Source organism: Camponotus floridanus, unplaced genomic scaffold (assembly GCF_003227725.1).
Source record: "Camponotus floridanus strain SB8 unplaced genomic scaffold, Cflo_v7.5 scaffold99, whole genome shotgun sequence".
Classification (NCBI taxonomy): domain Eukaryota; kingdom Metazoa; phylum Arthropoda; class Insecta; order Hymenoptera; family Formicidae; genus Camponotus; species Camponotus floridanus.
This window is the reverse complement of record NW_020229870.1, coordinates 234,253-249,578: the sequence shown is the minus strand read 5'-3', so window position 1 is coordinate 249,578 and position 15,326 is coordinate 234,253. Positions and strand designations below refer to the sequence as shown.

Here is a 15,326-nt window from a genome sequence, read left to right as displayed (position 1 = left end):
AGAAAGCAATACTTTTCGAATTAAATCTTGAAATAATACTAAATTCTTGTCATTCTAGGGAACTTGATGCCGCGGAATCTGGAGTCGCAGCAAAGTCGCGATCCTCCAAAAGAATGTTGCAAGTGGAATTGAATCGAAGGTGAATCATCTGTATTGTAATTGCGCGGATGAATTGAATTGTAAATGGCCACCTCGGTCGTAGAGCGGCGCATCGGCGTTGTATCTGACGCACACTCTCGCGGATCGAACCCGCAGGCATAAGTCTCCTTGTTTCAAGGTATGTACTACTATACTCCTTGGCAACTACTTAGCAAACAGTCCGGGGCAACAATGCGAAGCGCCCGCGAATCACTCTTGCACCGTATAATTTTCCAGCGCCTTCATCAATGACTTATACAGTTCTAGATTCCGCCCTTTAATAAGTGTATAAATCCGCATTCCGTTTATATCTTATTTCCACAGTTGAATAGAAATTTTTTACTTTAATGGTTCTTTTTATTATTAATATCGATTAGTATTAATAATTATTTTATCTTAGTTTTTTTTATTTATATTATTTAAAATCCCTATTAAGCTCTTTTATGTAAAGTATTTCAAGAAACTAGAATGAAGGGAAAAGCTGTAAGCTATATTTAAGAGTGATAAGAGATATTAAAAGATAATACGAGGGCTTTATCATTTATGTTTATGCAACTTATCGATGCAATTTTTCCTCCTATAAATATTCATAGAGTAGTTTTGAAAAAAAAAGAATATTTATATAAAAATATTTACATAAAAATTCAAAGAGATTACACGATTAAAAAATTTGTTTACATCTTCTTACACATGTGCAATATAATTAAATAAGTTTCCGCTAAACAAACACGCAAATACATAATAGAAAGATAGCGTGACAGATATTGTGACAGCTACGTCAATCAATCGGCGGATCGATATAATGCGCTGATAATGCGCTGATATCAAACGTGTAACGAATAGAAACGAATCGATGACGCCGCTCGATGAATAAAAAACGGTCAAGCAAAATTGGACTATCGATCAATAAAATGACGAAAAAAGGAAAGCTAAAATAAGCACGCGAAGCCATACATTAGAGACAGAAGCCGACTCGCTTAATTGAGAGAAACTATATCTCGCGCGTTGTTCGGGGGTGCCGGATACGGTCGAGTAGTCCCTGGGCCACCCCTGACTCGTTCGCCTTCGTTCCCGTTCCGTCCTGTGCGTCCTCTTTCATCCTTCATCCCCCGAAACTGACTCGTCTCCTCTCCTCGCGACCCCTGCGTATCGAGTTCGTTACAGATCCCCGTGGCGAGATCCCCGCCCCTCTCCCCCCGCCCGCCTGTCCACTCTCTCGCACCCCTCTTGTACGCTCCTCAGCTTCGTCGGCCCCGTCTCGCCCCGAGAGAGAGAGAGAGAGAGCGGGAGAGAGAGCGAGGGAGAAAGAGCGAGACCGGCACCCTCCTGTCGGAGGCTCTCGCGTAGCGTAGCATTCGCGATTTGCGCAACTCCGCACAACTCCGTGCGAGCGCGAGACGCGCTCGTTTTCTCTCCGTGTTTCCCAACAACACCACACACGATTTGACCTCGTGCGCATCCTTGCCGTATCTTCTTCATCTCGAGATCGCGGGACGAGAAGGGAAGGAAGAAGAGAGAGACGATCCTTCGAGGAGAGGCCCGGAGAGCGGCCGATTTCTCCAGGAAGAAATTTGCGTTTCGGGACAAACTGCGACGGAATTCGGGAGCACGAAGACCACGTCGAGAGGAGCGGGTGCTTCGAGGGGTGCGAAGAGATAGGGGAGAGAAAGAGAAGGAGGAAGGAGGACGGCGCATCGTGGCGCGGCGCGCTTCTAAGCGTGCGCGCGCGAGTTTCGCATCGGCGAGTCGCGGATATCGAAGTCGAGGATCGGTCGTCTCGCCAAGGATCCGTCTCCCTTCATCGCCGAGGTCGTGCGCCATCGAACGAAGCCGTCGAAGCCGATCGATCGAAAGCGCGCGGCCGTAGAGTCCCTCGCTCTCTCTCTCCCTCTTTCTATAGCGGGCGGCCATTGATCTCCGTATCGACGCCAACCACGACCAATCGTCAGCGACCCCTCTTCTTCTCTCGGCCACCCCTTTGTGGACGCCGGTGTGTGTACGTGTGCGCGCGGATTCCGTGTCGCTCGATCAAGTTATCTTGCAGATCGTTCGTTCTCGCAGTCTCCACGGGAGAAGGACGACATCTTGGAAACAGTTCGGAATAGTCATGGAGGATGATGCGCACCTTATCGGCGTATCGACGTTTCGATCCTAAAGTGGAAGAAGAAGCTGGATAATCGGTTTCTGCGGTTTCGAAGACTGTCGGACTGCGCGCGCGCGCGCGCGCGCGATGAAAATTGCGGGCCGCATCGGGTAGAATCGATTCGATGATCGACCAATCAACCTCGAACAGTCTCATCGATCGCGGGACCGATTTTCGGCGAGAGAAGAGAAGAAAGTGCAAAGTAAGTTACAATGAAAAACTGTTACGTCAACGACTCCGTTTGAGGGGGAAAGGCTCAAGTTTGCCGGCAATTTACGACTTTGAATCGTAATGAATCGCGCAAGGAAGGCAATTGCATCCTGAAGAAAAATGTCCAAAGTGTCTCTCAAGGAAAGATCTCGCAGTGTACTCGCGATGCTTCCCGCAAGCAGCTTCTTTACTAGAGACAGACGACGATCGCGAATCGAATCGAGAGGAGAGCAGTCTCGTTAGTTAGTTGGCTAATATCGCTGGGTCGAGGTCGTGGCGGGCGCAGGTGACGCGAGTCGATGTTTATGCTCGAAGTATCGGCTGCGCGCATCGAACTACGTTGGTCACGAGGTATCGGAAAATCGATAGAAAGCTGACTGACGCCAGCGGCGGCGACGTCGGCGGCGGCGGCGGCGGCGTTGTAGTTGGAGGTGGCAGTGCTGGTGGAAGCGGGTGAGACGTCCGTGTCACCTACACACCCCTAGTTACGCGTCGCTCTGATGGTGGTGGCTTAGCCGCTTAGTGGTTCTCGTTACTTTTGGCGCTCTACCCGCGAGGTTATCCTTGTCGCGCCGTCAAAAGGTTATACCGCGATAACCTCTTCTCGAGTATCGCGGAGAGAAAAGCGGAAGACGATCGCGATCGTCGAGTCTATCTTCCGATGGTGAATGAAGTCTGACGTTGCGCGCGAACCAAAGTAACGGGTGTCACCGTCGTCTCCGGCATCTCTCTTTCACGTGGACGATAGACTCTTGTCCGCCGCGCGGAGAAAAGGTGCCAGGAGCATCACTGCGCAAGTACCCGCGACAGTAACGGCTTCGACGACGATGTGCTGGTGCAGTGATAGTGACAACGGTGGTGGTGGTGGCGGCGGCGGTGGTGGCGGTGTCGTGTGAGCGATTACTCCCCTCCGTGAACGAACGAACGAATAAACTGACACGTGGCGGGGAAAGGAGAAAGAGGAGGGGAAAGACAGAGACGCGGTCGCACCTGGACCAGGAGAGGAACTCGCGGCACGCGACACGAAGAAGCGCGTGAGCGGAATAACAGTAGTATTGTAGTAGTAGTACAACAGTAGTAGAACGGAGACCAGATGGCGGTTGTGCCGGTAGTGTGAGCCGCGAGATATTCGGGGTAGGAACCGTTAGAGGGAGGAAGCGGGGAGGAGGAGAGCGAGACGGAAAGCGAGATCCGACCCCCTTCGCTTCTGGGCCCGCTTGCGGCTCTCCTTCTCTCTCTCTCTCTCTCTCTCTCTTTCTTCGTTTCTTCCATTAGGAATAGAGCCGGTAGCACCGGTGCGTTCGCACTCGGACGCGCGAGCGCAGGGAGCGTGCGCTCTCACTCGCTCCGTACTCGTGCGGTGTCATGGGCGCATGGTGGTCGTTGCGCTACCACCGGATACTTCCCATGTCGACTTCCTTCCGACGTCGCGGTGCAGCATCGTCGTCGTCTTGGCAAAGTACTCGCCGGGAAAATCGCGCGCGTCGTCGCTCGCGGTCGTGCGGTAATCAGTGACGGCGAGACCGGTGGTGACCAGGAGAAAGGACGTCGCTCCCCTTTCCCGAACAGACAGTTTCGTCGACGTAAATAAAAAGCGGCGAGTGCGATACGGTACGGGGCGGTGCGGTGCGGTGCGGTGCGGTGCAGTGCGTCGTATCGTCGTCGTCGTCGTCGTCGGGGTCGTCGTCGTCGTCGTCGTCGCCGTCGCCGTCGTCGTCGTCGTCGCCGTCGTCGTCGTCGGCGAAGAAACGAGTGGCGAGTGGCGAGTGGCGAGTGGCGAGTGGCGAGTGGCAGGGCGCCCGAACTACCGAACTAGATGTGCGTAAATGGAAGGTATAGGGGACATAGGCGATCGTCAATCGCATAGCGAGCAATTACTGGACTCGGTCGATTCCCCGGCGGCTGTGTCTACGCATGGCCGGGGCGGTGGGGGCGGCTCGAATGGGTGGTGGTGGTAACGGAGGAGGTAGCGTCGAGGGTATGTCTTCGTCGGCCTCTCAAAGCCCCGACATCGCGTGCGCGAGCCTACCGCTGGAACTGCACGCGGCTGGCGCGCTCGGCGTCAAGGAGGAGCGAGACCTCGCCGCCGCGGAGGACCTGTCGTCGTCCCAGGATCCGCCGAGCGTCGGTGATAGTGGTGGCGGCGGCGGCGGCGGCGGCGGTGGCGGCGGTGGCGGTGGCGGCGCAATCGGAGGCAACGACGGCGACGGACGCGCCGTCGCTGGCGGCAACAGCAACGGCAACGGCAACGGCAACGGTGGTAACGGCGGCAGCAGCGTTGGTGGTAGTAGTAGTAGTGGCGACGGTGGCAGGCAGAGCGCGCGGGAGTCCCTGTCGGTGATCGTGCCGCCTCAGGACGTGGACGTGGACTCGCGCGACGCCGACGACTCGGAGCTCCTCAGTCCGGGCAAGCTAACGCCTACGTCCGGGATAAGCGTGTCGGTCGCGAGCATGATCGACGCGACGGACTTCAGGGCGATGCAGCCGGAGCCGACGTATCAGACCCTCACCTCGGTGGCCGAGAGGATGTCGCCGCCTGGCTTCAGTCCGGGCTCGTCGTACGCCACGTTGACGCCGCTGCAGCCGTTACCGCCGATCTCGACCATGAGCGACAAGTTCGTTTACGGCGGTCACGCGGCCGGCGGCGTCACCGGCAGCTTCGCCGTCATGCAGAACAACGGCCTGGGTAACATCGGCCTCGGGATGGGCGGCTCGCCGTACGCGTATGACAAATTACCCTCGATGGGCATGTCGCCGCCGCACAATTATCCGTCGCCGGGAGCGGGTCTCCAACCGAGCCCGTTGTCGCCGCAGAGCGCTTACAGCCAGAGCGGCCTTAACTCGCCGCACAAATCGTCCGCGAGTCCGCATTACGATCCGGCGTTTTTGCCACGGTTGCAGCAGAGTCCGGCGGCGCTCAGCCCGTCCTCGCCGCCGGCTGTCACGGCGACCGCGAGTTTCGCGCCATCGCATCACTCGCCGCCCGGCACGCACTCGGTGCCGAGCGCGGCGTCGCCGCCCCCGACGATGCAGACCCAGCTGCAGCAGCAGCAGCAACAGCAGCAACAGCAGCAGCAGCAGCAGCAGCAACAATCCATGTCGCAGCAGCAGCAGCAGCAGCAGCAGCAAACGATCGCGCACACGCAACACGTGCAACACACGTCGGTGGTGATGAAGACGGTGTCCACGGCGAGTAACGGCGGTGCCGGCGAGGTCGAGGAGATTAACACGAAGGAGCTCGCGCAGCGGATCAGCGCCGAGCTCAAGAGGTACAGCATACCACAGGCGATCTTTGCGCAGCGGGTGCTGTGTCGCAGCCAGGGTACCCTCAGCGACTTGCTGCGCAACCCGAAACCCTGGTCCAAGCTCAAGAGCGGCCGCGAGACCTTCCGGCGGATGTGGAAGTGGCTGCAGGAACCCGAGTTTCAGAGAATGTCGGCCTTGCGGCTAGCAGGTTAGTTGTCCGCGCGAGACACTTTCTCCTCGTTTATCACGTTTTCATATCAATAAAGCCCCCCCCTCCCCACGAACCACTCAAATTACTCGAAATTACACTATCCCACTTTTCTATATCGTGTGTATTTCGCGTTCTTTTCGTTTCTGTAAGAAAAGAAAGAAAAGAACCCGGGCTCTCAGACCGACATTATATCGTCGTCGTCATCGTCGTCGCCTTCATCGTCATTGTCGTTGTCGTCGTCGTCGTCGTCGTCGTCGTCGTCGTCGTCGTCGTCGTCGTCATCGTCGTCGTCGTCGTCGTCGTCGTCGTCGTCGTCGTCGTCGTCGTCGTCGTCGTCGTCGTCGTCGTCGTCGTCGTCGTCGTCGTCGTCGTCGTCGTCGTCGTCTTGTCGTCGTCGTCGTCTTGTCGTCGTCGTCGTCGTAGTCGTCTTGTCGTCGTGTGAGTCTCTCGCATGTAGTACATAAACACGTATAAACGTCACAAACACGTTGTGTCTCACGCTTCACATACACACGTGTCTCGCTGCTCGCCTGTGTTCTCGTCCTGTGCGTCCTCGGCATCGATCCGCGATCGACGATCGCCAGACTCTTTGGATACCGTTTGCATTTACAACATTTTGTCCTTTTAAAATCGTTCTTTTAGCTTTAAGAAAAAATACGTGTTTGATGTCACGCTTTGAAGCGGTCGAGTTGAGATTGTTTCAGACTGAAGATAATATCGAGGGTGCGAAAAAATCGAGATTGCGACGTTAAACTTGATTTTTCTTTCAACATTTATTAATTAAACGATATTAGTTGTGAGACGAGAATTTGCGAGATAAAAAAATTGCACTTTTCAAAATACATTCAGAATAATTATAGAGACTTGTATCTCCGCGTTAGAAATTTTCCGCGTGAAACATTGCACCTGATAGACCGCGCGTTGTAAAGAGCCTTCTCCTCCTCTTCTTCCCAGAGATATCCTTCGATTCAAAATAAACTACACCCTACCTGATAACGCTCTACTGGAACGAGCTTAGAAAAGAACAGCCAAGTTACTTACATTGATTAAACTTCTTCTAAAATCAACAGAATCAAACTCATAATTGAATTATGATAAGGTGTTTAAATTCGAAAACAAAAAGACAACGCTTTCTTGGTCCACTTATGAATCCCAAAAAATGATTTATTAAGCTCTCTAAAAATCTGATTGCTTTAAAAAAAAACACATTTACGCGTGTCGCGGAATCCTTCTGAATCCCTGCTAAAAAAGACATTCATTAATTACACGTGTCGAGATACCTATACCAAATCGAAACTCTGATAGCCTGTAGAAAAAAAATTACTCCGAGTATAGACAGTCGGATAGCGAAATCTATAGAGACGAGATATCGATATATAAAATAATGAAATGCGCAAAGCGGTGAAAGAAACCGCGACGATGACGGGTCGAACGTTATTAAGCGGATTCCGGGGGAGGAAAAAAGGACGCGGCGCTAAATGACACGCGGGACGTGTTTTGGGGAGACGTACGCGCGCAAAAGATCCGCGCGGAGCGCGCGCGCGGACAGCGGAAGCGCACACGTGGCTGACCCACGTGGGAGAGGCGTTCCCTTCCATATCATTCAGAGATAGACGCGCGGAATAACACTTTTCGAATTCAACATCCTTCGTTCGCGGCGCGGCGCGATGCGGCGGCGCTCGGCGTCGCGGCGCTCGGCGTCGCGGCGCTCGCCGCCTGCGTCCAGGTATTGATCGCCGAGCGCGGCGGCGGTCACGCGGTCGCCGTCGCCGTCGCCGTCGACGTCGACGACGACGACGACGACGACGGCGTCGCGGCGCAGCCGCGCGCGACCTCGGCACGGCTTCGTCTCGCTTTCCGGAGCCGCCATGTTCGCCACGCCGTCGTCCTCCCCCCCGTCTCCTCCACCTCTTCCGAGGACCATTCTCTTCCCGACCGCTGGAATCACCGCGCGGGACTTTCTCCATTTTCGTGTCACTCGAGCATGATCGCGGAAGGCGGAATGATCCTCGCGATCGAATGGGAGATGCATTTGGAGATTGATTTTCGAGAAGCTACGATTAGGATTAAGATTTAGGATCTTTTTTGCAGTTATATATACAACGGATTTTATATTCATTAATGTCCTTACGTTAATTTCGACAAATCCGATAAACTTTGAATCGATTTTTTTCAATGAAAATATCGTCGTTTTATGTGTTTTCGTAATTTTCTAAACTTCAAGTTAAAATTCTATTAAACTGCTATCCATCTGCGAAGCTGACAAATATTTTTTTCGTGAAACTGAGTTTATGGAACTAAAAAGTTTAATCAATCATAGAATTTTTAATCATTATTCCCTTTCGCGGCTTTAAATTTATCACAAAATTTGGCATTAAAATTAATAAGTTCACAAGGATAATTCGTGATATAAAAGCGTCTTTGCTAAGAAGCTTTAAGAAAAACAAAAATTATTTCTTGTTTTTTTTTACCTTTCATTGTTTTTCTTCATCTCTCTATCTCTTTCTTTCTCTCTCTCTCTCTCTCCCTTTTTTGTCAATCCTTTACCGAGATATACATATAATGAGGAAAGAGGAAAGAGGATATCCCTCTACGGTGTAAATGTTCCACCGACAGCCCCTCGTAGTACGAAACTCTCTTAGGGTGGAAAAGGCCGGGAGCGAAGAGGAAATGCGAAACACGGGAGCAAAGAATCATTGTGAGAAAATACTAAAGAAAAAGAAGGGCTCGATTCAGTGCCCTTCAGATTAGAGCCTCTCCTTCTATTGTTTCCCACGCGTCTCTCTCGCGAGAAAATCCGTCTCGTTAGAGCGCGTTCGCGGATCCAAACAGCAAACATTTCGCGAAGCCCTTGAATCTACCCCATTATATAAGTCTAATAAGCGTAGAAATATAACTACATATAGCGTCTTTAATTTATAGTTTACAAAAATGTAAAAACATTTTATTAATATTATTATCTCTAGAAATTAGAATCAAATTAAAATTAGAATCAAATTAAAATTAAGATTATATTAATAAACTCCCCAAATTAAAATACGAAATTAGATTCATATATATAAATTAAAATATATGTAACTCATATAAATTTAAATTTAAACTACATATTTAGAAAAGATATATAAAGAAAATTGAAAAAAGTTAATCTGATTTGTAGGAAAATAAATTTCTTAAGAATAAATATAAGATGTCTTCCACGTCTTCCGAGGCACTTCAAACTAGAAATAATTCGCTCATAGCCGTTAAAATGGCGATCAATCGGCAAGCGTAACGTTGCGCTTTTATAAATTGCCTTTATTATGCCGCTATTGTTGTTCGTGCACGAATTCATCTAGTAATGACTATAACGTGTGCTGGATGTCATTTGCGTTTAATTGCATTCACCATCGTCGTCGCTATCGATCGTCACATGAAGGGGTCAGGTGCATTAGTCGCGAGGCTCCTCATACCTTTCTATTTACTTTCGTCAAATGTATTCTATATTTCTCAAGGAGCTCCATAATTTACAAACATTCATTTCGAGCATAATAAAGTTCTTCTTTGAATCATGTAATGTCCATGCATCTTGAAAAATTTTTCAACCAGTGATTGAAAATAATAGAGTTCTAATCGTTTAAAACAATTTAAAACAATACGTATTTTCTGGGATCTAAATTTCTAAATAAGTAGTTTCTAGATTCAAGATATATGAGATAATTTTTGGATTTTAATTAAATTAAATCATATACGCGCGCGAAAAAATATTTAAAATAAATAAAAAAAACTAAATAAATTAAGATATTTTCGTGAAACATTATAAAATTTCATCGAAATTTAAGGATCCGATGCGTCTAATAAATGCGTATAATTAATGTCGTTTTTCCTCAACATCGATGCTTGATATCGTTCTGTAGGTCTTACGTCGGCCGCGCATGTGTCTTCTTATACACACTGGACATAATGAAAAAAAAAAGAATCGATACGGTTGTGTCGTTTCCCTGTCTCACGGACTTATCGCGAAGTTACATCGCTACCACGAGCTACGTTATGTTTTTAACAACGCGATCAATACCATGTCGTCCTCGTAAACACGAATTTTTGAATTCTTAAATTTCAAGATATCAAAGATATTACTTATTTGTGTGTGTCCATGAAATTTGTGCGAGAAATGTTTGTCTCACTTTTCTACTTTCTGCTCTAAATAAAGTTTGAAATATTTCCTTGAAAATAGTTGTTTACAAAAAGATTAAAAAGTTTTTCTAGGTAAAGAGAATTATTCGTGGCTATCTCGATTAATAAAAATTATACAACTAATAATTTTACACACATTTTTTTACTTAAATTTTATATAATAAATTTTCGATAGGGTTGGGCTCGTTAAAAAGAAAGAACCTACAACTTTGTAACTTTTATATATACAATTTTATAATTCTAATTAAGGATTACGCGACTAATTAAGGGTTACAGGCATTTTCGTCCTTTTTTTTTAAGGTTTACGAGGTGAAATAACAATCTCTCTCTCTCTCTCTCTCTCCCTCTCTCCTCTCTCCCTCTGTTGCACTTTCATGTAGCGTGGCGGACGCTATGCGGTTTCCACGGTACGTTGACGCACAGCACGCGCCGAAACGCGACACCCGGTGGTGTGGAGAGACCCTATGCGTGCTCACATGTCGGGCATAGCACGAATTCACCCCCGCGTGTCCCGCGTGCTCGTCGTCGTTCCTACGGGATATCCTGTCGGCTCGCGGGGAACGCGTTCATCGGCCCTCTCTACCCTCCCGTTTTTATTTCCCCTTCCCCCCCCTATCGAGAGTATTCAAATCTCTGATAAATTTCGGTAACTCTTCGAACTCTATGTCGAGTTTATCGACATATTATTTTTTTAAACGACCCCCGATTGTCCGGCCGCGGGCAAACAAGTTACAATGACAGTCACTGCGATGACACTCGAGTCACACTGTTGAAAAATCGAATATATTTTGTATTTTTTTATTAATCTTATTAATAAATTTGCAAATATAATCGCATTTAATTAAATTTAAACCTAATTATTATTGGAGATTTTAATTCTTATTTGAATTTTGATTTTGATTTTTTTCGGGTGTATTTAAACTTTGATCTTTTCGTCAAATCTTATAAAAACTTAATATATCTACATATATCTCTTATAAATATATCTCGAAATGCAGAGAATAAACTGATATTATTTTAATGTGTGTTTTCTATTCGAAGCGAGAGCTACTTTTTTCAGAGCTCGGTTTTTATAGGGGAAGAGGTCATTCACTAAAACATTCTATCGAAAGGAGAGAGGAAGAGGGGGAGACGGGAATCAAGGTGCAGATGTCACATCAATGAACACCTTTCGTCGTACAGCTGTTACGTTATGCGAAAGCTGATAGAACGAAACCGTGGCTGTTACGTTTCACGATTTCAACTTTTCTATTGACTTGTGTCTGTGTTTAACGTTGCTGTTAAGAATACATGGGGTGACACATTTTAATGGATACATGTTTTATTTAATATTTTTATTGCTTTCGAAGATATAACAATCAAAAAGCGAATACCTTTTCTAATATTTATAAAATATATCACTTTTCTCTCATACATATCAATGATAAATAATGGTTTCGTATCTTTGAAAGTTGATAGAAATATCGAAATGTAAGTAAGATCTCCATAGTAAGCAAAGTCACAATGGCTGTTATATCAAGAGCCACGCGCGTAGTCGAATTAAACTCGATTCGAAAAATTCTATAGCAGACGCGAGATGCAATAATTCAATTCGCTCGAAAAGGATGCGTCCGCAAAATTCAACAGACGCGCGTAACGTTGTGAAATGGGACAAGATCGCCCGCATCGCGTTTAAAATGTCCGCGACGACTCATAAAAGTAGGTTTTGTGACTGTGTGTGTGACTGTGAAACATGGTTTTTACATGCGTCGCGTACTTTACATTCGAGGATGTTTAGCTCGCTATTGCGTCGCCAGAGAATTCGATAGAGAGCCGCTCGTGGATGGATCGAGTTGAGTTTCAAGCAGATCACTGATAAACGAAAGGCGATATTGTGTGTGTGTGGTATGTTTTGTGATAAGCAATATTCTCTTGGAACGACACCTCTTAATCGCACCGACATCGTCATACATACGGGCGAACATTTTTATCATCCGCGAATTTAGCGAAGTTTATTGAAGAATTTATATTTCTAAAGTTTTAATTTTCCAACTTAATGAACAAGATTCTTTTTTTTTCTCAGAAATTACTTGGAACTTTTTATTTTTTATGTTATTTTTTATATTATAAACTTAACACTTTCAATGTTAGCTTGAAAATAAGTTTCTGAATTCTTGATGTAAAATCTTGGAAAACATGTTTTGCTTCATATAAATAATATTGTATCATTTTATTACAATAATAATTGAACAGGCGTTTTTCTCATAACACCTACATATTTAAAAAAATATTAAATAATATGTAAGAAATTAATTTAAAAAATTCAAACTAAAAAAGTGTGTCATGTTTTTATTTATTTAAAAATTACTAATCAAGATGTTATATGTATATATTCAAAATTCGAGAAGTATTAACAGATTCGAATATCTATATTCTTAAATATCTAAACGTCTTTGTTCAAGGATTTAAAGACGGAAACGTTTATAGAACTCCTGCCGTGTGACAATCAAATATTGATAATCGTTTGACTATTATCGTGGCTCTGAAAGTAGCACATCCTGCTTTTTGGCGTATATATTTCCAGAAAGTTTCCTGACAAATTTCACGAGTACTCCTTCCACCAGCTGACTCATCCACTACGTCACGCATGCATATACAAGGTGCCCAAACTATTTTGCGCTGCTAAATTCGATGAGCGATCTTTTCGCAGCGCAAAAGTATTCATTAAATTCGCGTACTTTTAATTTTTGACTAAATATCCGCAACAAAACTTTATAAAATTTAACTAAAATCAAAATCTGGAAAAAGATTAATTAATATTTTATTTTTATTCTCCATTATTTCGCTATCTCAAGGTTAATTAAATTCTCCATTTTTACAGTGTCTCTAAATGTCTTTATTTTTAATCAAATAAAAATCTCCCGAGATTAAAAAATAGTATATCTGAGACACCCTATATATGTATGTAGGCCGCACACACAAGGCACGCCACGCAAAGTCTCTCTTTCTCTTTCTCCCCGTTCTCACCCCTGAGTGGGGAACTCTCTCTTTCTTCTAGAACCCTTGTTCATCACGTAGTAACGGAGTGTTCAGTGGGAACCGGCTTTTCCCGTTGTACGACGCATACACACCGTTGTCGCAACTGTTACGTACGTGTCCCGCGTACATACAGGATGGTACGAAATAGTAGGGAGAAGGGAACCCCGTGAGAAAAGAAGATTCGGGATCAAACTATGCCACGAGGTAAAATCCTCGAGAAGCGTCCGACAGTCTCATTCTCAATTTTCTATACTTTCTCTTTGCGGAAATTCAACTTTAATTATTGTGACATGCAATCAAATGATAACTTTAAAATTGTTTAAAAATTAAAATATTGATCAGAGGGAGAGATTAATAAGTTAGTGGAGGAAAAAAAAATATTAATATAAGATAAAGAAAGGGTGATTAAGTATTAGCTACTCCAACATTTCCACTGATTTATATTTTATACGTGTCTTTATGGCATGTTAAAGGATATATCATTAATTAATTATTAGTATTAAATACTAGAATCTGAATCGAAACCGACGAAAATAAATGTTGGCTAATCAAACATCAATACGTAATATACCGAGAGCAGAATGATATATAACATAGAGTCTACATCGCTTTCGAGTCGAGAAAAAGAGTATTTTATTTGAATTTTTGAAGAATTTTAATACCACAGGTACATTGCGATTAAAATTCCCGTCAAATAAATATTATAATACTTTATCCAAATAGTATTTCGCGGCCAAAATAAGATCTCCCAAAATCAGCGCGCTGAATTATTTCTCGTTAGACATCAATCAAGATTATAATTAAATGATTGTAAAGACTGTGAATGAAAAGCATGGGAAAACTGGGAGAAAAAAGTGCCCTTTCATTCAATTTCTCTTGTATTTTAGATCTCAGATTCCAGAATGCATTTCTCTTTGCAAAAAGTTTCTTCGCAAAGTTTTTTTGCAAACCTTCCTAGGTTTATTTACGAAGAGTCAATAAGAGAAATGACACTTTGATAATTGCATATCGCGATTGTGCCTCGTTCTTCATTTCGATTCTGTGCGGCCTTCCTCGTTTCCACGATCCAACCTGTATAATTTTGCAAACAATCCTTTTTCATCGTCCGAAGATAATCGTCGGCGCAACATCACGCAACAAAGGAAGATACGAACCACCTGAATCTCGGAGTATTGCCTTTCGATCTCTGTCGAGGGAATCGAACGGTTCCCGCAAATGCAAATGTTTCGATCTTCGAACCAAACGGATAGACAAACGCACCACGAAGGACTCTACGAGGAATTTTCTTTTACCGATTTTCTTATATATCCGATTTCAAGATTCGGCCACCGACCAAACGAAAAATCACGCGCCTCGCAGGACGCAGGATTGTTCCCACTCGCATTATAATCTACGATTAATCAAGCCATTAATTGCAAAATGAGTCTGCTACTGTTGAAAGAATATATATATATATATATATATATATATATATATATCAATTTTCTTACAAATAAGTAAAATCATAATTTAATAAGAAATTGAGAAATGGGAAAAATGAGAAAGAGTAATCTAATAAGAATTAAGACTCTTATTAAATTGATGAGAAATTAATAAATCATAAAAAATTTATAATAAAATTGAAAAAAATCAATTTATAGCAAAAAAATAAAAAAAGGAGAGAAATCCATCGTTCTGGCTTCCTGGAAAGAACATTATGTCAAAATTGAAATTATATTATTTAATTGATAGACACAATATTCGGATCTTCTTCAGTTTTAATATTTCTTGTGTGAAATGAGATATCTGATATAATTAATAATTGGAATTTTTCATATCTTTAAGAAATTTTTTGATTTTATAATGCATGTTGTTTCTGCAAAAATGTGCTTTTACGGGCGCACGGGAACTTTTCTCGCATCCTGTATGTATATTTCGCTGTGATTGAACGCTGGATTTAATTGATTTTCCCCTATTTTTTCGTTTTCTATTTTCTTAGGGACAAAAACCTACGATCCTAAATTACTAGTATATATCCTTTATATCCCGTTCTTCCCAACAAATATTTTTTTGTGATACTCAAGCGCTTGAAATTCGTAGAGCTTGACGTGGCGATATCTTTGACGGTCGAGTTGATATTATTCGATTACTATTTTATTAACGATGCATGGATTCAATGCGAATTTAAGAAAGCACATTTTAATAGACGTT

The 15,326-nt window shown here is 44.5% G+C and overlaps 1 protein-coding gene across 4 annotated transcripts in view; it reads left to right on the top strand.

Moving 5' to 3' along the window:
* The first annotated feature begins 3,112 nt into the window (after positions 1–3,112).
* The window catches only part of LOC105252509 (hepatocyte nuclear factor 6), a 69,250-nt gene continuing 57,036 nt past the window's right edge, over positions 3,113–15,326 (top strand). For 2 of the 4 annotated variants that reach the window (XM_025415165.1, XM_025415164.1), the window contains exon 1: positions 3,113–5,945. In XM_025415165.1, coding sequence (XP_025270950.1) covers positions 4,406–5,945 — 1,540 coding nt within the window. In that variant the 5' untranslated portion in view covers positions 3,113–4,405. The remainder of the gene's footprint in view (positions 5,946–15,326) is intronic. The other 2 variants (XM_025415163.1, XM_020027925.2) reach the window with 1 other exon arrangement.